The 22,534-nt window shown below is 35.5% G+C and overlaps 1 protein-coding gene across 4 annotated transcripts in view; it reads right to left on the bottom strand.

Annotated features, from left to right (window-relative positions):
- Window positions 1–11,124: 11,124 nt before the first annotated feature.
- Window positions 11,125–22,534, bottom strand: part of ATP11B (ATPase phospholipid transporting 11B (putative)) — a 174,483-nt gene continuing 163,073 nt past the window's right edge. For all 4 annotated transcript variants that reach the window (XR_011648615.1, XM_071214650.1, XM_058295392.2 and 1 more), the window contains 2 exons: window positions 16,157–16,290; window positions 11,125–12,164 (listed from right to left, as the gene is read on the bottom strand). Coding sequence is in view for 3 of the 4 variants with exons in the window: in XM_058295392.2 (XP_058151375.1) it covers window positions 12,083–12,164; window positions 16,157–16,290 (216 nt within the window). In the remaining variant the exon portion in view is untranslated. The remainder of the gene's footprint in view (window positions 12,165–16,156; window positions 16,291–22,534) is intronic.

Below are 22,534 nucleotides of genomic sequence, written 5' to 3'. Positions count from 1 at the left end.
CAGATGGCTTCATAGGGTAATTTTACCAATCATTCAAAGAAGAATTAACACCAATCCTGCTCAAAATCTTTAATAAATTGAAGAGGTGGGGGACATTTCCTAAATCATTCTAGAAGGCCAACATCACCCTCAAAGGAAAGCAAATAAAGATACCACAAGAAAAGAAAACTGCTAATATCTCTTGAAAATCTAGCACCTTTTTTGATAAAAATACTCAGAAAATTAGGAATAGAAAGAAATTTCCTCAACATGAAAAAGAGCATATATGAAAAGCTATGGAAATTCTTTTCAGAGCAATTAGGCAAGACAAAGAAATAAAAGGCATTCCAATTGGAAAGGAGGAAGTAAAGATTTCCCTATTTGCAGGTGATATTATCTGGTATACAAAAATTTCTGAAAAATCCACAACAAAGTTCCCAGAGCTAACAAATGAATTCAGCAAAGTGGCAGGGTACAAGATCAACATCCAAAAATCAGTAGTGGGAAACGGACTTTGGCCCAGTGGTTAGGGCGTCCGTCTACCATATGGGAGGTCTGCAGTTCAAACCCCGGGCCTCCTTGACCCGTGTGGAGCTGGCCATGCGCAGTGCTGATGCGCGCAAGGAGTGCCGTGCCACGCAAGGGTGTCCCCCGCGTGGGGGAGCCCCACGCACAAGGAGTGCGCCCGTGAGGAAAGCCGCCCAGCGTGAAAAGAAAGAGCAGCCTGTCCAGGAATGGCGCCGCCCACACTTCCCGTGCCGCTGATGACAACAGAAGCGGACAAAGAAACAAGACGCAGCAAATAGACACCAAGAACAGACAACCAGGGGAGGGGGGGGAAATTAAATAAATAAATCTTTAAAAAAAAAAAACAAAACAAAACAAAAATCAGTAGTATCTCTGTATACAAGCAACAAACAGTTGGAAGAAGAAATCAAGAAAAAAAATTCCATTTACAATAACAATGAAAAGAATCAGATATCTAGGAATAAATCTAACCAAGGATGTAGAGGACTTGTACACAGAAAATGATAAAACATTACTAAAGGAAATCAAAGATGACCAAATAAATGGAAGGGCATTCTATGTTTATGGATTGAAAGACTAAATATTGTTAAGATGTCAATTCTACCCAAAGTGTTTATATTGTTGGCGAAAGGGGTGCTGATGCAAAGTACCAGAAATCTGTTGGCTTTTATAAAGGGTATTGATTTGGGGTAGAAGCCTACAGTTACAAGGCTCTAAAAAGTCCAACTCAAAGATACTTCCTTACCAAACTCTGTTTCCATGTGTTGAAGCAAGACAGTAGGTGACATCTGTGAGGGTTCAGCCTTCCTCCTCCCTCTTAAGGCTCTGTGGGTCCAGCTTCTTCTGATCTTAGCTGTAGGCTAGCATTGGGCTTCTCTCTCTTCCCAGGACTCGTTTCTTTCAGGGCTCAGCTGCTCTGATCTCTTCACAAGGTCAGCTGTAAACATTCAGGCAAACAGCTCATCTCTGAGGCCCTAGCATCAAGTTCTTTCCTTGTTCATGTCTATGGAGCTCTTTATTCCTCTGTGTATCTTCTCCTGCATATGTACTTCTGTGTTCTCCTTGAGTGTCTGTTTATATAGCCCACCAATGGGGTGGGGATTGAACTCTGCATGCCCTAATGACATGGACAAATCAAAGCCCTAATCTTGATTTAACCACATAAATGTAAAACCTTTGAATTTAAATCAGTTAAAGGGTATCCTGCCCAGAGGAACAGATAAGTTTACAGACATAATCAGTATCTCTTTTTGGAATTCATAAATAATCTCAAACTGCCACGGTGACTTACAGAGTAAATGCAGTCACAATAAAAATTTCAACAACCTTTTTTTGAGAAGTGAAAAGCCAATCATCCGATTTATACGGAAGGGTAATGGGGTCCAAATAGCTAAATCCATCTTGAAAAAGAGTAATGAAGTTTGAGGACTCATACTTTCCAATCTTAAAACCCATTACAAAGCCAGAGTAATCAAAACAGCATGGTACCAGCTCAAGGAAAGACACATAGACAAATGGAAGTGAACTGAGAATTCCAAAATCAACCCTCACATTTATGGCCAATTGATATTTGACAAGGGGAAAAAGACCAAATGGGAAAGAAGAGTCTCTTCAACAAATGGTGCTGGGAAAACTGGATCTCCATTTGCAAAAGAAAGGAGGATGATCCCTGCCTCACACTTTATACAAAAATCAACTCAAAATTGATCAAATACCTAAATATAAGGGCCAGAATTATTTTTTTTTTAATTTTTTTTTTATTGACTTTGTAATAATATTACATTAAAAATATATATGAGGTCCCATTCAACCCCACCCCCCCACCCCCCCTCTCCCCCCCCCCCACCAACACTCGTTCCCATCATCATGACACATCCATTGGATTTGGTAAGTACATCTTTGGGCACCTCTGCACCTCATATACATTGGTTCACATCATGGCCCATACTCTCCTCTATTCCATCATGTAGGCCCTGTGAGGATTTACAATGTCCGGTGATTACCTCTGAAGCACCATCCAGGGCAGCTCCATGTCCCGAAGACGCCTCCACCTCTCATCTCTTCCTGCCTTTCCCCATACCCTTTGTCCATTATGTCCACTTTTCCCAATCCAATGCCACCTCTTCTATGTGGACACTGGATTGGTTGTGTCCATTGCACCTTTATGTCAAGAGGAGGCTCAGATTCCACAGGGCCAGAATTATTAAACTTCTAGAACGAAATGTAGGAAAGCATCTTTAGGACTTTGTGTTAGGCAAAGGTTTCTGAGTCTTTACTCCCAAATCATAAGGAATATAAGACAAAATAGATAAGTGGAATCTCATCAAAATTAAAAACTTTTGTGCCTCAAAGGACTTGATTATAAAAATAAAATGATACCCTGCATAATAGGAGAAAATAGTTGGAAATCACATATCCCCTCCCCCCCCAAAAGCTCTAATATGTAGAATGTGTAAAGAAATCCTTCAATTTAACAACAAAACTAAACAAGGAAAACCAATTGAAAAATGGGCAAAAGACTTTTAAAAAGATCTCTCTCCAAAAAGATTTATAAATCACCAAAAAAAAAACACATGAAAAGGTGCTAAACATCATTAGCCATCAGGGAAAAGTAAATCACAACAATGAGGGAAGCAGACTTGGCCCAGTAGTTAGGGCATCCATCTACCACATGGGAGGTCCGCGGTTCAAACCCCGGGCCTCCTTGACCTGTGTGGAGCTGGCCCACGTGCACTGCTGATGTGCGCAAGGAGTGCTGTGCCACGCAGGGGTGTCCCCACATAGGGGAGCCCCACACGCAAGGAGGGCACGCCGTAAGGAGAGCTGCCAGGGCAAAACAAAGTGCAGCTTGCTCAGGAATGGTGCTGCACACACAGAGAGCTGACACAACAAGATGACGCAACAAAAAGAAACACAGATTCCTATGCCACTGACAACAGAAGCGGACAAAGAAGAACACACAGCAAATATACACAGAGAACAGACAACTGGAGTGGGGGGAGGGGAGGGGAGAGAGAAAAAAGAACCCAAAAAACAATGAGATACCATTTCACACCCACTATTATAGAATGTATACTACTGAACAAAATTTTAAAATGTTGAGTGTTGGAAATGTGGAGAAATATACTCATTGCTAGTAGCAATGTAAAATGGTGCAGGCAATGTGGAAGACAATTTGGTGGTTCCTCAGAAAGTATAGAATTATGATACAAGTCAACAATTCCACTTCTATGTATATACCCAAAAGAACTGAATGCAGGGTCTCGAATTTTGTCAAATTTTGTATTACATGTTTTGAATACTTTATTGTTAAGGAATTCTTTACTTTTCTTAAATTTTATCTATAGATATTTTATACTATCCTTCATATCTTTGGAATATAGAGGTTTGCTTTTTCTAATAGTACTATTTTGAATAATGACATTTATATGCTTATACTTATAGATATGTTTGTATATCTTATTACTATTCACCTATTATACCTATTAGAGGTTCCCTCTCTCTATATTTGCAATAATTAACAAGCTGTGAGTTCAGTTTCACCTGACATGTACTGAGGAAAGACAAGCCCCCCCGCCCCCCGCCCCCAGGCTATGTATCTGAAAGCTTGGCATTTTCCCAAAGGTTGAACAAAGAAACCATGTGGAAATGGGAATAAAGGAAGATAGAGATCTTCACTCCCTGCAGATCAAAATAACACCTGTTTTGATTCCAAGAAAACATAATCCCCTAACCCACTACTCTCTAGCCATACAAGGGAAAATTTTCACTTGTAGAGCTTCCCATTGGTCCCTGCACTTCACCAGGACCCTCAAACCCCTCCCATTATCATTTCCCTACCTAGGAATGTACTGTATAAATTCAAATCCTCCCTTTCCAGAAGTGGGCTGAAGTCTCTCTTCAGACCCCTGCCATGTCAGTGGGGGAGCTGAAGTCTACTCTTCAGACCCTTTCCGTTGGGAGAGCTTCCCTATTCAATAAACTTTCTGCCTGCAATCAGTCTCCATGTCCCAGTGAGTGCCCCCTTTTCTCCAACAATAGCCATCATATGGTTGGTCTTAATTTTTAATAGAGTCAATTACTATGAGTAAGTATTAATATATATTTGAAACTATTTTACAATGCTAACTCAAACTTTGGGTTCATCTTGAAATCTGTTTGAATTAACATTTTCTTCAAATACGGCTCACATATTCCTGCTTTATGTTTGGTAATTATTTTATATTATAATATACTGTACTCTATAGATGATATATTGAAGGGAATCTGAATTATTCTGTTTTTCCATAAGGGTTGTTGAGCTGCGTTCTGGCTGGCAATAAATGTCTGGCTATGCCTTTTGAAAAAAAAATCTATTATGTGTGTAGTTTGTCTTGAGACACAATTTGTCTCTGAATGTGGATCTGTGAAACTCATAACAAAGTTATCTTCTTCCAATATACAATGAAGGAACAGTCATAGGATAAACATTTCCATTCCCAAGGTGAGAAATTCAAGGAAAATGAGTCATGGGTCCCAAACAATTTCAGAACCTTGCAGGGCATGCTCGTTAGATTTGAAGGTCTGAAAGTCATCTGTAGAACAATGTTTTGCCCTTGGGACCTGCTGGAGTAGTCCCACCCTTTCCAAGTGCTTGCACAATGGCTCTACTCTCCGCAAACACTAGGGTGAAGGCTCCAAAATCTTCAAGTATTAGGGTGACAGCCAAGCTCTCAGTTCCACCCTTTTCAGGCATCAGGGTGGGAATCAGACCCTAAGCACCACCCTAGTCAAACCCTGGGGTTGGTGTCCAGTCTCTCCGCAACCTCCCAGACATCTGAGAAATCTGGGGTGGGAACACTTACTGAACAATGGGGTGGAAGGCCCGCCCACTCCAAGCTTGGGAGCATACTCACTCTTTTTACTCTCTTGGCCTGAGAGAAGATGTCTTCATTCCAGACCTGTGCTTTCATGGTTCTACCTTTGAAGTCGTTTTTCTTTCACTCTGTCCCTTTCATTAATAGTCCAGGCTGGTAGCTTTCATACAGATCTTGCAAAAAAAATTTGTTGGTTCTGCATGCAGCAAACAGCGGTCCCAGCCATCAGTATTAGACTTTCCTCAGATCCCTCCTGGATAACTTTATCTCCAATCCTGACTTAGAGTGAAATGGTTAACTGGTTCCATGTTTAGTTAAACCTTTATTGGAACACTCTTCTCTAGAGACTCGCTTCCTGGAAGCTCAGAGTTTTCCAAACCATCAATTTCTGGTTTCTTTGTGCCCAGGAATTCAGTTCACAGCTTATCCCTTTCGTCTAACATTTTGCTATAAGCTGCAGGGAGAAACCAGGCTGCACTTTCCACTGTTAATTTGGAAAACATTTAATCTCTCCCTCTGACATCAGAACACAATTTTGCCAAGTTCTCTGACACTTTAAAACAAGGGTCTCCTTTCTTCCAGTTTGCACAGGGAATAGGGAGTTATATGGAATGGTAGAAACGTTTGGCAATGGATACTGGTGATTTAGCACAACATTGTGAATGTAACTATGCTGATATATCTGAATGTGGTTAAAAGGGGAAATATTAGGTTGTATATATGGTAAAAAAATTTAAATAAAAAACCCACTCTACTAAAAATAAATAAGTAAATAAATAAAGTGCACTCTATAGAAAAGGATAGGAAAAGAGAGATCATGTAAACTCTAAGCACAAGAAAATTACTGTGGCTATATTAATATCAGATACCCATTCCATAGTGATAAAAGGATCAATTCATCAAGAAGACATAGATTCTATATTTGTATGTAAGTAATAACAGCTTCAAAATGCATGATGCAAAAATTGACAGAGATAAAGACAAATCCACAATTTACAGTTGGAGATTTTACCACTCATCATTCAGTAATAGATTCTTAATATATCTCAAAGGGTTGAAATCACACAGAGTATGTTTGCTGACTATAATGGAATTAGAAATCAGTTAAAACAACAACAAAGTATCTAAATATACACACACCAACTCCAAATACTTAGAAATCAAACAAAATGCCTCAAATAAACAGTGGATCAAAGAAGAAATCACAAAGGAGATAAAGTGTTCTGATCTGAATGACAATGAGAATCAAATACATCAAAATTTGTGGGATTCATGTAAAGCAGTGGAGAGGAAAATGTATAACTTTAAACGTATTTATTAAAAGAAAAAAGTTTTAAAGTCTATTATCTAAGCTTCTAAAAAGCCCAAAAAGAACAAATTAAAACCAAAATAGAGGGAAGTGGACTTGGCCCAATGAATACGGCCTCCTTGACCCGTATGGAGCTGGCCCCATGCACAGTGCTGATGCGCGCAAGGAGTACCCTGTCGCATAAGGGAGCTCCACGCGGAAGGAGTGTTTCTGTAAGGAGAGCCGCCCAGCGCGAAAGAAAAGTGTAGCCTGCCCAAGAATGGCACCGCACACACGGAGGGCTGACACAACAAGATGACGGAACAAAAAGAAACACAGATTCCCGGTGTGGCTGATAAGGATAGAATTGGTGACAGAAGAACACACAGCGAAGGGACACAGAGAGCAGACAACTGGGGGGAAAAAGGGAGAGAAATAAAGAAAAAAAAACAACAACAAAAAACAAAACAAAATAAAAAAAGGAAAAATAAAGAAAACAAATAATAGAGACCTAAAGCCAGAAGTTAGATCTTTGAAAAGATTAATGAAATTGATTAACTCCCTAGCAAGGTTTGTTAAGAAACAAAAGCCTAGAAATAAAGTTACCATTGAAGAAAATACTAAATAAAATTGAGCCTTTATGGCTAAAAGATTTCAAAGTAAGGCGGGAGGTTAATCAGAGGTTACACTTACGCAGGTCTCAGCCAGACTCCACAAAATGCCACAGTAAACAAAACCACCAACAAAGTGCTCCTGAAGGTCCTAGGGATGGCTAAATCACATGGTCACATGAAATCAACACTCTCTTGGTGGGCTCTATCTAGGAATATATGAAAAGCTATTTTCCTGATATAACACAGTTATACTTAGGTATAAATCCCCTAATCTTGATCCTTCTACTCCTTCTATATGAACCTGTAATTTTCAATTTACTTGTTAAGTGTATTTTTCAGAGACAAAGCCTTCAGATTGTTTCTGTGCCTGCCTGTGGAACCCTGAAGCCCAATAATATACAGTCAACTCCTACTCTTCAGTTCTTCCCGCCCGCCCTGGACAACTAACTAAACGATGAGGCTGGAGCAGGCACAACCCTAAAAGGAATGAGTATCTTCAACTGCAAGCAAAACAATTCCATTCCTTTGCCTCACAAAACTACGCCCCTTTACAACCTGAAGTGGTGGGAGTGAACATCGTCCCAAATCCCACAAGACTGAGAAAAGAACAAAAATAAGGGGAGAGTATAACTGCTCACTAAAGTAGTTGCTTTGTGTTAACTAAGTATACTTAACATTGATACATAAAAAATAAATTTTTAAAAAGAAAAAATGAAGGAAATAAAGTTACCAATATCAAGAATACAAGCAGGAATATCATTACATTAAAAACACTTAAAAAATGTAGATTAAGCAATTATGTATAACTGGCAACAAGGAAGCATTAAGAATAACAATTGGGTGCCATTAGGATATTGGGATATTTTATACATAACATACATTATATTAGTTATATTTTTAAAACCTCACAGATTTTATATAGACCAAGACACATGCAGATTCACAAATTTCTCCTGGCTGGCTTTTCACAATGATGGCAGTTTCCAGTTGACATGTATTGGTCTTGAGAGTTGTGCATTTCTGTGAGTTCCTTTTTCAGGAGCTGTGTCGATAATCTGTAAAACCTGGGTAATCAAAGAACTTCTAGATTTTTAAAAACTGCAGTCAGTGAAAGGTAAATGACATTTCTATACTATCATTAAGGGTTAATATAGTAAAATTTAAACAATTCTGGCATGCCGGTTGTGATGAGTAGAGAGGTTTAAAATGCGTAAATAATGGAGAAATACTTTTAATTATATAGGAAACATTTTATTTGATAAATATAAATCCATAAACTTTACAAAAATTAATGAGCGCTATACATTAAGTATACTATACAGTGAGTATACTACCTTTACTGATAATGCAGAGAATTTTAATGTAAAAGGATTACATTAGATAGCCACAGTGTATGAGGTCCAACATTTTAAACTAAGTATTGCTACAATATTTCCAGCTACTAATTCCTCAAGAAATCTAACAATCACCATTATTACAAACATTATCATTAGGTATGAGCTATTTCTGTAGGAAAATCATCCCAGTTATCTCACATAAAACAGGACTTTAATAATATATTTTTATGAAAAATAGAAGACTCATTTCAAGATAGAATTAAAAGTATCTATAAAGGAGGACCAAAATTAATAAAACATGTTTATATAACTCTTTGGTGGGTTTATTAATACTCACTTATACCCCAAATTTATCTTTACAGAAAAAACACAAACATGAAAAAATTTTCCCCTTTCCCCTCACACTGCAAGAGTTTTTCAGAGTAGCATATTAAATAAAACAAAACTTGTGGCTATTAACTAAAATTTTTAGTGGCTTTGATTTCCGCCTATCAGATATCACAGGCTTATGGGACAAGTCCAATTCACAATCTTATGCAGCAGAAATGACTCTAGCCCTAGGTGATAATTATAGCCCTGAGTTCAGGTATTTTGCAGCAGCATGATTAGCCTCTCAGGCTCCTCAGGACAGTGCTAGGGTTAGGATTAAGTCTGGGAAACCTTTCTATATAATGGAGATTCAGCCTCAAGACGGAGGGCAGTTATAAAAACAGACTGTAAATTCTCCCCTTGCTGATTCTCAATCCCAAAGCAAGCCTTGGTGCTATAGTTCTCCTGGGCCCACACTCAAAACTCCTCCCAGAGTGAGCCTACGGTTGCTCAAGTGAAGCAGGGTGCTGAGTCACCTAATGCAATGGATGGGCAATTCTGAAAAATGACTTGGTGTTTGCCATTATCTTCAGGGCTACATACTTCAAACTAGGCAGAGGCAAACAAGTTGAGACAAATAGATCGGAGACCATTAATTAACTAGCAATAACATATTTAGCACCTTAACTCTGGTTTTTGGCAGATGAGTGTACACTGATGATCAACATCCTACTTTCCAAAGAATTTCAAAGTAATATGCAAAGGGGAAACTTTTCTGTGATTCTTAGTTATGTAGTAATAGTTTTATAATATGAATATTAGACGAGAAAACTATTCAAAACTTGTAGAATGCATTATTTGTTGTTACTTTTTTAAGTAAAAAGAATACCATTTTCTTACGATTACAAGATGGTCTACCTTTAAATGGAGTAGGTTTTCAACAGCAGAGTTAGGGTGAACATGTCAGTGGATGCCATTTACGTTTTGTTTTGATATAAAGTTTTTCTTAATTAGCTTGAAATGGTGAATGCAGAAAATTATTTCATCAGTCACACCTTAAGAACCCTATAGGCTAGCTGACCTCCTGTCTTGCACACTTCAGTTGGTCACAGACTGCTTGATGGCTTTGTAGTCATTTCTCTAGTGTCACTAGTCAAGTTTATTTGATGGCAAATAAACACTGTAAGTTAGATATAATGCAGGTTTACTGAATGCCATTTTGTTATATTGATGTTTTATAAGAAAAATTCTATATTGGTTCCACTATAATTTTCTACTGAATAATTCTGTAATATTTCCTCTTCTAGAATATGAACTGTTGAGTGTACACATTGTGGACCACGTAATTATCCTGTTATTGAATTTCCGGAATAACAGTATCTTCCTAAACCCAACTCAGGAACACCTAAGTTAAAGAAGGGCTACTTATGAAAATTAATATTTAGGCCAAAATTAATAACCTAATACACTTGCATTATTGAAACAGACAAAATGTTATATTAGCAATAAAACAGTTTACTAGGGAACAAAGGTAAAGTCTTAATTTGTGACTCTACCATTCTTTCCCTACCAGTCCCATACCACAGGTCTTATATTCATGAAATGGGAAAGGGGTAGAAGGTTGTGCAATAAATTCCCAAAGAGGAATCATTACATTTTAATGAGAATATTTTGGCAAAACCTCTTTTAACCAATTTCATACAATTTAAAGTGTATATGTATGCAATCATTATATTCTTAGAGTTGGGCAATAATTCTTAGACCAGTCATCATTTCCAAATTTTAAAACAGTATTACTTTTTATCAAACAAAAGACAATACTGAATCTACATGATAAATTCATGAGACAAATTATTCAAGTACAGAGTTAATTAGAGTAACATGTACCTGATTAGTCATTCTTTGCATTTTAAATTTATGGTGGCCAGTACCCTATAAAAACTTAGTATTTTAGACTTTGTTTCATTTACATCTATAGCCACACCTGAAAATATATCTTATATTGGGACACCAGGCAAATTTCATTGCACTGTGGTAGTCTGTTGTACCTTAGATAATATATGCTACCCTAAAAAATAGTATTCTTATCTGAAATCCTTTATTCTAAAGTCTAGCTTCCTAAAAGGCAAGAAAAACTGGCCACAGAAAGAGGCTGGCTCTTCTTTTTTTACTGATTTTGACTTGAAAAATTACAAGTATTTGCAATATTTCAATACTGTCCAAACTTGTTTTTTATTGATACATTTGAACTTTACAACATTGTCATAAAATGCTATAAACAGAACCTTTAGGTAGGGAGAGAAAAGTAAATTTAAAGCTATTAACCAGATAAAAGCATGCAAAAAATCCAATGATAAATACATTAAACTAATAATAATGCTAATGGTATCTAATTTATCCACTATACATTCTTCATATTCTGCCACAAAATTATATTTGTAAATATCAATTTAAAATTTGGTGAACAGACTTGATTCTGATTTATATGTGTTAAATACCCTTTGGATTTATATGGTTAATTTTATTGGTTGTGTTACAATACAATTTGAGAAGTTTGGTACTGGTATATATTTACTACCCATATGAAGTAAACAGCAGATGGAAATGCATTCTCCTAATTTGCTCTGTGAACTTAGAAAGCATTTGTGAATTAACAACATGGGTCACCGAGGGACCCAAATTCCTTATTATTCAACATAAGCTTTTCCCATGAAAAGCTTCAAATATAACTCTAATAAAAAAATAGAGTTTTCAAGGCAAACTTTTCAGCATAATTTACAGAAGCAGATTTCAATAGAAGAGTCAATAACCAAGCTAATACTAAAAAAATACACAGCTCCCCTTTCTACTTTGATATTAAAATACAGTGGGCATCAGCAACAGGCTGAAATGCCATCAGGAGTCCCTAAACACAAGGGACAAGTCAGATAAAAGAGATGGAAAATGTCTCTTTAGTCACAAATTTTAACATGTTCAGAGACTCAAACTATTTGGGGTTATGGGAGGGGTTCATGTCAATTTCTTTTTGTTTGCCATTATACTCTGAGTGGTATGACCTACTCCAGAGATTTTAGGAAGTAAGTATGCAGAACTAGTGTGGCTATTAAGAAGATAATCAAACTGAATTTTAGGAAAGGAGTTGAAATGGCTCCCATAAAATACTATGCCCTTTTAACAAGTAGATGAGTCCATTGTGGAGAGAGTCAAGATGCTCCTGTCGTTGGTATAGAAAGGGTCCGATGCACTCCATGATCTAAAGTAACAATAAGAGAAAAGTTTGGCTCACCAGGACCTAGGTTTTAATTCAGAAAAAAATTTACTCTAAAACTTAGGACTGACATGAAATTTGAGTTTTAAATATCACTGATTGAGTCATTTTGAATGTTAAAGTGAATTTCCTCATACTAGCATTTAATACCCAAATATTCTATTTATATTACACAAAATCTTGAGAAAAATAATACTTTACATATTATATAAAAATATCAGTCAAAATTCAGACATTCATTAGCACTAAAACAAGTTCCACAGGTTGTAAAGCATGAGATGCTTTTAAAATGTTAACAATTCAATAAGAAATAAGCCCGTTGTTAAGACTTATGCACAGTTTTCCTGAAAAATAACTAGACTATATTTTGACATTAAGCAACAAATAAAAATCCCACTTACCAAAAGTTTTGCAGTGAAAAGAGTAATGTGTTTATATTAATGATTATTTCTTTTTGGCTATAAATTCTGTTTTAAAGATTTTAGCATCATTAGCTTTAATATAGTGAATGGTTTATTCAATAGGTATCAAAGACACCTAGGTCACTAGAGTTTTTACTTATCTAGGAACAAATGATCCTCTGTTAGTGTGGAAAAGTTAACCACTGTCTGAATAAGGCCCATAAGCAATTCATTACATAATATTTAATTTGCATCTGTATTACTTGAAGCATTTATAACTCAGTTCCAAAAATAGCCTGCTATGCTTAAAACAGACTATTCTATTTCAAGGACAATATCAGGACCACCAAGTCCAAGGTGGCTTTTCTTATGAGACTAAAAGCACTTAACAATAAATACATTTTATTTAATTTTTGCCTGGGTTCCCACTTTCCCCAAATAGAGTAAGAGATTAGAGTTTAAAATAGCCCCAATTCTCCTTTATCAAGGATGTGTTATTTCCTAGAGACTCTCAGACTCTACGTAGTTCAAGTTTAAATGAATCATTAAATGAGCACAGCCAATAAAGTTTGGAATCTAGACATTTTACAAAGTTGGAAAAGAGGATGACAAACATGGCAGCAACCACATCAGTTGGCTTACTGGCTCTCTAACTTTACTAGTTTCCAGAAAAGCTTGAACAGCATCTCTACATTAGTTTAAGGGAGGGCTTGTTCACAACTGTCTCTCTAGCACCTAGAACCATGCCTGATACATAGTAGGCACCCAGTATTTCCAAAACAAATGAAAATATAAAAGTTTCTTCAAGAGTAAGTATTTATGGGGGAAAAAGTACACTGACATACACAAGAAAAGATAGTAACTATCAATACTCCAATTACCTGGAGTCAAGTTTCTACTCCCAAGCAACCGCTATTTTATATTAGTTTTCCCTTTTTTCTAAACATTGTTTACATAAAATAATCTCATTAGATAAGTTTCCTTCATTTATGAGCTTTCCAAATCACACATATGCATTCATATATTAAATATCATATTTGACAGAACAATGAACACCTAAACTATATATTAATTATTAATCCCTTTACACTTAAAATATAGTTTTGAATAGGATAAAGTGTTAGTAAAATACATACAGAAAACCATTTGTCACTGAAGTACAGCCCTTTAGGGTACAATATGGCATATCCTTTATATAGCACCATGATGCTACCTTTGAAACTGAGCTTGCAATATGGCAAGTACCTCTGACAACATCAATTAATAAAATTTAAGTAGAATTTTTGTACCTGGATGGTAAAAGTTTAATCAGCAGAGAGATGTGTGGTAAATATATTAATGGAACAAATACCAATCTTATAATGGAGGTCTCAGTCTTGCCCAATCTTTCAAATATAGATACATGGAATAGAAGCTGTTCCAAAATAAAATTGGGGCTTCCAAACATATTTCATTACACAATTGTATGCAGTTTTCACCTAGCCCTTTGAAAAGCACCAAGTATTTTTGCATATGGTTTTATTTTATCCACTAGAAAAAAACTAACATATCTCAAAAGAATTTTTAGATTATTCAACTGATGAAAAAGGAGCATAATGATAAAAGTAACCAATAATGTAACCTGACATGTTGGACAAAATTGGAAATGTATTTATAGTCTGTCAAATATGATATTAATTATTAAACATTTTTATGAAAATAAAAAAAATCTCAAAAAAGAATACAGTTTTAAAATACAATTTTAAGTAAAAAGAAACACAGAAGATAATAGCCACTTTTAAGAGAAAATGCCAGCACAAAAATGTCTGTGTAAAGAATAATGGGGCCTATTGCCTAAATAACTGACATGAAGAAAATGGAAATATATATAAAACAGAAAAAAATTAGGGGCTCATTCAAAAATAATTCTATGCTTTTGGTTTTGTATTTTTACATTAGCTAAGATGGATGTTGTCATTAAAGACAACTTTCTGTTAAAAGTAGAAATTTTAAAAATCCTGTATAGGCTCAAAAGTGGTATCTTTAACTCCTGCCGTGGTTCTGTGCAGCAAAGCTGTGCTGATAGGTAAAATAACATTATCAGGTCTTCCTGGAACTTCCTTTAGTTAACTCTTTGGCCGATGAACATGACAGAATTGCTTTCTTAGAACATTATTTTATAATATAATTGCTTAAGTCATAACAAAGCCCCCCAAAATTTAACTGCACATAGTAATCCTTTTATGTGCAATGAAATTATTACAAAATGATACTGTAGCATTATGAAAATATTTTTAATCACAAGTTATAATCAAGTCAGAATAAATGGGGATTGGAACCACAGACATTATATTATTTATTAGGAATGTTATTTAAACTCTACCATAAAGACATGTTCATAGCTAAAGATAAAAGTGAGAACTGACAAGTTTGCCAGTAAAAGTTACCTGGATTTTCTGATAATATGAATGATATCATACTCATTATTTTTCAAAACACAAAGCTAAATGCTAAATGAGTATTAAAAATACTTTTATCAATAGATAAGAGCAGTGCTTCCTCCATCCTTTATCACATGCTCCTGGAGAATTTCCTAACCTTTTCTAAGCTATGGAATACAAGTAGAAAGTGTTAATATTCACATGGCATAATGGGGACAATGGAAATCAATTGCCCGTCTATAACCCATTCATGCATACCAGCTTACTGCTGTTTTGATTTTGGGAACATGGTATCATTCATATAAGGAACACCAAAGTGTAGAAAAAGTAATTTCTACTTCCCAGTATCCCCTAACTATTATATCTCTGGGAAAAGTTACAAAGAAATGAATTCATTTCATTTTTAAATAAATGTTAAATGGCATTCTATTTTTAAATGGTAGTTTTGTTATAAGCTACAAAAGGAAACACTGATAAATCTAATTCAAGGAATAGATTTGGAAGGGGGCGAAAATGTTAAGATTCTTCTAATTTGTAATCAAAGAGCCTGTTCTAACTTATAAACATTTACTAGACTATAAATAAATACACAGCAAAAAATTTTTCAAAACCACAACTCATTTCAAAACCACACTAGAGGTAAAGAAGGGGTAGGGAAGCAGAACTACAGGCTTTTGTGTTTCTAAGTACCTCAAAGACTCAAAATACTGACTAGAAAATATACACGTAAAATAAGAAAAGCTCTTTGACTTCACTACTATGTGTGGATTATATTTTGTAAAGACAAAAAGCAAAAAAGAGAAAGAAGGCAGGAAATATAGTATAGGTAAAAAAAAAATTGTACAAACCAAGAAAGAGTACCATATACATACTCCTATTCATCACATTGTAGAAAGATTATAAAACAAAATTTTTTGTTCATTGGATGAAAAGTCTCTTCAAAGGTGCTTTCTTTTCCTTTTAGAAAGTGATACAACTCCCTACCTCAAAGCCACAAAGTGAAATCTATCATCAAGGAATACTAGTAAATAGTATACTTCCTGCTTCAGTAGTTAAAACCAGCTGCTCGTTTGTTAGGCATCTAGAGTTGCAGGAATCCTGTTCCAGTTTATAGGGTACTCATCTGCAGCAAAGGCTACTTAGAGAAATTTCACACCTGCTGACATGGCTCGGGCTACATCTTCCTATTAGTCGTTCCAGCATTCTTCCAACAGATGTGCACGCTGTTTCTCCTTCTGAGAAACAGCACATGGAGTCCAAGCACTTGATACCTGAATTTGTTTCAGTAAGCTGGAAGAGTTGAAGCAGGAAAAAAAATTAGTATTTATGGATTTGGACAAAAAACATTTAAAAAAAATTAAAACAAGCACTTTAAAACAAAAAGTAATGTATAAAAATATATAGATAAATGATGTTTTTCTATAATATGGAAATGTGTGGGTAGCTTTAATAGAGCAATCAAACAAAAATATTTAAAAAGCATCATGTCCTAAATTAGATGTCTAATAAAATAATTATATAGAAATAAGTAGCTGGATATTATTTAAATCTGCAAAGATTTAGGATTTTAATATCCTATTTTAATAAATATTATGATAAAAATAATTTATATCACTCAGAAACTTAGTGCATTCTAATTCTTCCTTGAGTTTTTGTCTAGATAAAAAAAATCCCACAGTTTCAATTAAAAATGTCTAGCAATTGAGAAAAATGGAGTGTGAATTATTTTGAAGACCTGGAAATAACATCCAGGCAGGCCCTAACTCCAATATTCAGTAATAGTAATAATATTAATAATAATAGCAGCAGCAGCAACACTAATAGCAGCAAATATATAATGTTACTATGTGCCAGGTTTTAAGCACTCTACATATATCCACTCCATAACTATCTTTGAAAAAAGAATCATTTACCTTAAATTGTTAAAATTATTAAGTACCAACCATGCCCATAATCAGCTCATCTTGGTTTTTAAAAAATTACCTGATTGTACATGGGTTAAAATTTATTAAACAGTTGAGTAAGTGGTACTATTAAGATTTAAAATTGAATTTCTAAAAGATGCAAGAGTTAATGTTGATTTAGGCATAAATAACCCAGCAAAGTAACTTTACTTCATACCACAAATACTTTTACTCATGCTAAAATGAGGGAGGAAAATGGTATTACCACACAGTTCAATGAATCCCAACTTTGGTTTTGCCATAGTCAAGGATGGTCCTAAATTTTTTAAGGTTGTCATTTTAAACAAAGTTATTTTTTTTTTTTTAAGATTTATTTATTTACTTTATTATTATTTTTAAGATTTATCTCCTGTGACCCCTAGAAGTTTCTCTCATCTGTCTGCTCATTGTTTGCTCGCCTTCTCTAGGAGGCACTGGGAACCAAACCAAGGACCTGTCACCTAGAAGGCGAGTGCCTAATGGCCTGAGCCACGGCTGCTCCCCTAAACAAAGTTATTTTAATTCACTTTCATTTATATATATAACTTACTGAATAACAAATCATTCAAAGTTTTAGAGGAAGGAAAATAACAATATACTCTATTAAAGTTTTGCAATTCCAAAAAGGTTGGGAATCACCAGATGTAGAGTGTAGGTATGGCAACAGAGGACATTTGTAGGGATACTCACAATGAACAGAGGAGACAGATGTGGTGGAACGTAAATAACCTGGCATTCTGAACCTTGGCAACTGGTGAGGTCCTACAAAATGTATGCTCAGAGTGAACCTGCCAACAATGGTTCCCATTTTGGCAACCGTCCGAATGCAACTATGTACTAGGATCTGCTAAGCACTGACAAATAGTCAAATTTTACTTGTGGTTTCATTACAATAACTAGTTTAGGACTGTTTAGGGCACTGTTTCTTAAACTGTGTTTTGTGAGATAGTTACATTTTTTGGAAAAAGGTTCTGTGGCCAATTAAATTTGGGAAACACTAGTTCAAAGAAGTTTTAAACAGACATTTTGAGCAGAGTCAGATGCTGGTCAGTCTCTGAGGGAGCTAGAGGTATCAATTTTCAAGGTGTTTTTTCAGCAGGAAACATTAATCAATACCAGGAGGAACATTAATATTCAGAGCAATAGTTTGGGAAGTGGTGGTTGAGGCAACAGCATTTCATGTTTCTGTTTCCTTCTCGGGTCCCTTGTCTCCAGTTTTCCCCCATCTCAAATTCACTCTCTACAGGACCCAGGAACCTAGAGCTCCTATATGCTCAAAGGACAAGGCACAATAACTCCAGGAGTCATTTAAGACCCTTTATAATCTGACATCAGGTTGCCTTTCCTGCTCTACTTCCCTGTGCAGTCTCCACAGGGAAGTCAACTGAGCAGTGTTCCTTGGTTGTGGGGATGCGGGAGGGCCTATCACCAATTCAGGTGAGAATGCTGACCATCCCTCTCTACCCATCAAGGTTCAGTTTAAATCATATCATTTCAATGGAACCTCCCTCACCTCTCCAAATACAAGATGTCTTTCTCTCTGGATTCTATTCCACTGCTTGTTTGTATGACTTAAAAGCACACGCACTTAAATTTAATTCAACCTATATTTATTATGCAAGGCACTGTGCTGATTCCTTTAAGGGAGTAGCAATCCTGCCCTCAATCTAGTGGGGTAAGAGCAGAGAAAAAGGTAGGAGATATGATAAATCAGGGATGAATAACAATAGCAGTAATATTTATAGAGTGCTTACAATGTACGTATCAGCTTCTATGTAGAATGCTTCTCATGGATTGTCTCATTCAAGATTTATTACAGCAACAATTTAGCATAGGCACCATAATCATCACCATTTTTTAGATGAGGAAACAGAGAAGCTATTTGTTCAAGGTTACCCCACCAGGGTTTAAGCCTTGGTTTGATTCTAGAGCTCAAAGCTATTTTCTGTGTCACTATACTGAGGCAGACAAATATCAGAAAAGGAAGGAAAGCTTGAACACAGCTTTAGATGGTGTTAACTGGTGGAGAGATATGAAAGACCTGATTGAAAAAAAAAGATGACATCTGAAATAAACCTTGAAGGATGGGTGGGATTTCAATAGCTGGAGATGGGAAAGGACAGTCCAGTTTGAGTGAAGAGAATGAGTAAATGTGTAGGGATGGAAAAGTATGGTATGCATTAAGCATGAGCACAGATTAAGTATAAAGGAGCAATAGTTACTATTTCCCCCTTGCAAGAAGACCTGTGTGACTCAAAGAGTGATCTGTGGATCAGTGATGGTCTGTAAACAATTTGTTGTTGGTCCACGAGCATTTCTACTTTGTGAGAATAGGAGTTTAGAACATTTTATGGCAATTTGACAGAATACTTTTATGACTGTTAAATCTAATAATTTACAAATTGGGGCTTGTTTTGTATGCTTTCTAAATTTCATTTTTCTAGTAATTGATTTTTATTATATTTGACAAAAGTATTATTAGTCTGTGATGGACTAGAAATTCAAGACAAAACAAAACAAAACAAGAATACAAAAAAATGATCCTTCACCATACTGTTTGTGGAACATTAAACTACAAGAGAAACTTGAGAGAGCAAGGATTTTTTTCTGGTGCTTTTTTAGTTTAACAACATGTGCCTTGATTTTGCCCATAGCTGGTGCTCAACCATTTAGAACGATTCACTGATGACGACATAAGAAAGGTCATGAGCATTTGAGTCATATTTATGCAGAACACTGTTTAGTTTAGGATCTGATCTTAGGTAATTATTTTGCTTTGCATTCATCACCTTTTACTTTAAAATCTAAGGACAGGTTTTAAAATACGGACAATCCAACATATAAACATCTAAAAAACTATCAAAAATATAAAGAAAGGTCCTCTTGAGATCACTTTTAGACTAAACAAAACATATAACCTTTTTATCCCTTAAATAGAAAAAAGAAATCCAGCTGCTTTGAAAATTCTGGTTGTGTTTCTGAAAAGCTGTTTATAAAAATTATATTGTTCTCCAGCAAACCTATAAGCTCTAACACGCAAAATTACATCTTAAGTTTTATATACAGAAAGTGGGAGCTTGGCCAGTGTGCATGTAGCCACAGCTGCCAGTATTACTGAGGGATGGGAATGGGGTGGAACATTTAGATCTCATTTTGTTCAAAGTAGGAGGGGGATCACTTTTTAAAATTCCTACTTATAAAGATTAGAAAAGAAAAAGTAAAGTAATGGGATTGAGACCCTATCTGGTGGCACCAAGAAATAATTTTTAATTTACCAGTAGTTTTGATTAATTGGTATGCCTCCTCATTTTCTACCCTACTTGCTCTCCAGGAAAGACCACAAAATTTAGAGCTAAAAGGGATGCCAAGCAAAACAATTATGAATACTCAACATGACTGTATAGCTAATAAAAATGTTCATCTTTACCGAACTTGCCTTTTGAAATATAATCTGGCTCACTGTTCTAATTTCCACTATTTTCATATAAATGATAGTAAGCATTTACAAGTGTTTCCTATTGCTTCTACAAAATAGCTTCCTTAAATCTATGAAAATTGCTTTAGGTTTCTCACTTATTTTAATCATTCCTATCACACCTTATCCTATCGAATCAAAGGTTTTTTAAAGTTTAAATAAGAATTATCAACATTAACCATTTGCTCTTAAAACTGTTTTATTTACTGGGTAATCAAAGTGAGCACCTCACACAGCCTTAAAGGAGGAATCTGGAAACAAGCCTTAAATCATAATTATGAAAGAAGAATTTTGTGCTTAAAGACAAACAAAATTAATATAAAATCTAAAGTCATCAAACATTACTGATTTCCAAACTTGGAAAGACTCCTAAATCAAGTAATATTTTCATTTCATTATTCAGAATTCCAATGGGGACAGGCAGTAGTGTAGGGATAGCATCTGGAGAAATACCATATCCTACTTAAGTCCTGTTTCTTCAAAACATGCCTCAAAAGCTCATATTCACTCCTCTAGACTCCCTTCCTCCTTTTCTTCTTTCTCCCAAGTAAATTAAACAGTAACTCTAAAAGGTAGCTATAAATATATAAATATAAACATAAAATACTGCTGTACCGTCTATTTATATAGAGATATAAATATATCTCCAAGGGAGGAGGAGATTTTTGTACATAATTGCCTAAATTCAACTACGGAAATAGGCATATGATAAGAATTATATTTATTAGGTAAGATTATTTTGGTAATGTGATTTATTTCTAGTTCCAAAAAAGACTAAGGTCCCCTTTATTTTAATGATATGCTTATTCAACTGGTTAGGTAAATATATGACAGGAATTTGTAGCTTAACTGAGTGGGAAGAATATTATAATCTGTGGAAAAAGACAAAACTCCCAGTTTTATGGAGAGAGTAAATCAGAATAGCACTAATTAATAACTATGCTATGGCACAGTGATGTTAAGAACTCAGTTTTCTAAGTACAAACTCACTACATGTCACAGGATAACTTTGGTAGAAATGCCAATACTAGTATTTTTCTTCATTTCATTTCAATCTCTGGTTGAAAAAGTTGTTCAATAAGTCAGCACAGATTTGAACATAACATCAGTTTGTAAAAAGTCATACTTGACAGTAAGCATCTAGGTCTTATCACTGGTGGCAGCCCCATTAGTCTTTCACCTCTACTTGCTTACATAATTTTACTCATTCAGAAGTGTACAGCTTTCCAAAGTACAGCAACAACTGTTCTTTAATGGTTTTCTATTCCCATAGCTCACTACTTCAAGTGTTAAGTGAGGCAGTAGCTGCAAGAATCCTTGTCACAGAAGGAGAGAAAGGTGACTTGCAGTTGGTTGAAACTCTGTTTAAAATGTTGTTTCCGTTGGCAGCAGGTCTCTAGTCTGGGACTTAAACACCTTCATCCAAGATGAGAACTCCTTGATTCCCTGATAGTACCCTTACCCACTTGGGTACACCTGGAGAGGCTATCTAGAGCACGCCCCAGAAAGCCAGAGGCAAACAAATGACAGCAGAATGGAGGCCTAAGGGGCAGCTGACAGCAAAGGGAGATGACTAGGGGAGAGACCCTAGCCACTGGCAACATTGAGGGCTCAGCCAAACACTGCAAGACGGACAGAATTTTGATTGGAGAAATAACTGTCATTTCAAACCAGAAAAAGAGGACTATTACATAGTACTTACTTTTAAAAAGTGATTTTTATCTCAAAATAAGTGACAAAAGCAAAAATATATCTGAAGAAAAATATTCAAAATATATTTCATTCAGCCAATTAAGACTCAGTGATAGGCAGAAAAAATCTGTAAATCAGGGTTAACACCCCCAGCTAATTTTACTAAAATCATATTCATGGTTTGAGAGTTCTTGTATCCTTGTAACAGAAAGATACAATGTCACAAGGTGAAAACTCAGTTATCATTCTCTTGCAAAGTAACCATGACAAGTCTCCTGTTATTTAGTAGGAACATTTTAATGATCCAATTCTCAAATGAATTGTACATTTTAATATATACTAAAGCAAAGCAATACCAGATCCATGTCTTATGAAATACCCACTTGAACTTGAACCCATGGGGAACAGAGGATATAATTTCTTA

The sequence above is a fragment of the Dasypus novemcinctus genome, chromosome 4 (assembly GCF_030445035.2).
Source record: "Dasypus novemcinctus isolate mDasNov1 chromosome 4, mDasNov1.1.hap2, whole genome shotgun sequence".
Classification (NCBI taxonomy): domain Eukaryota; kingdom Metazoa; phylum Chordata; class Mammalia; order Cingulata; family Dasypodidae; genus Dasypus; species Dasypus novemcinctus.
The sequence above is the reverse complement of the archived record's forward strand: the minus strand, read 5'-3'. Positions and strand labels throughout refer to the sequence as shown.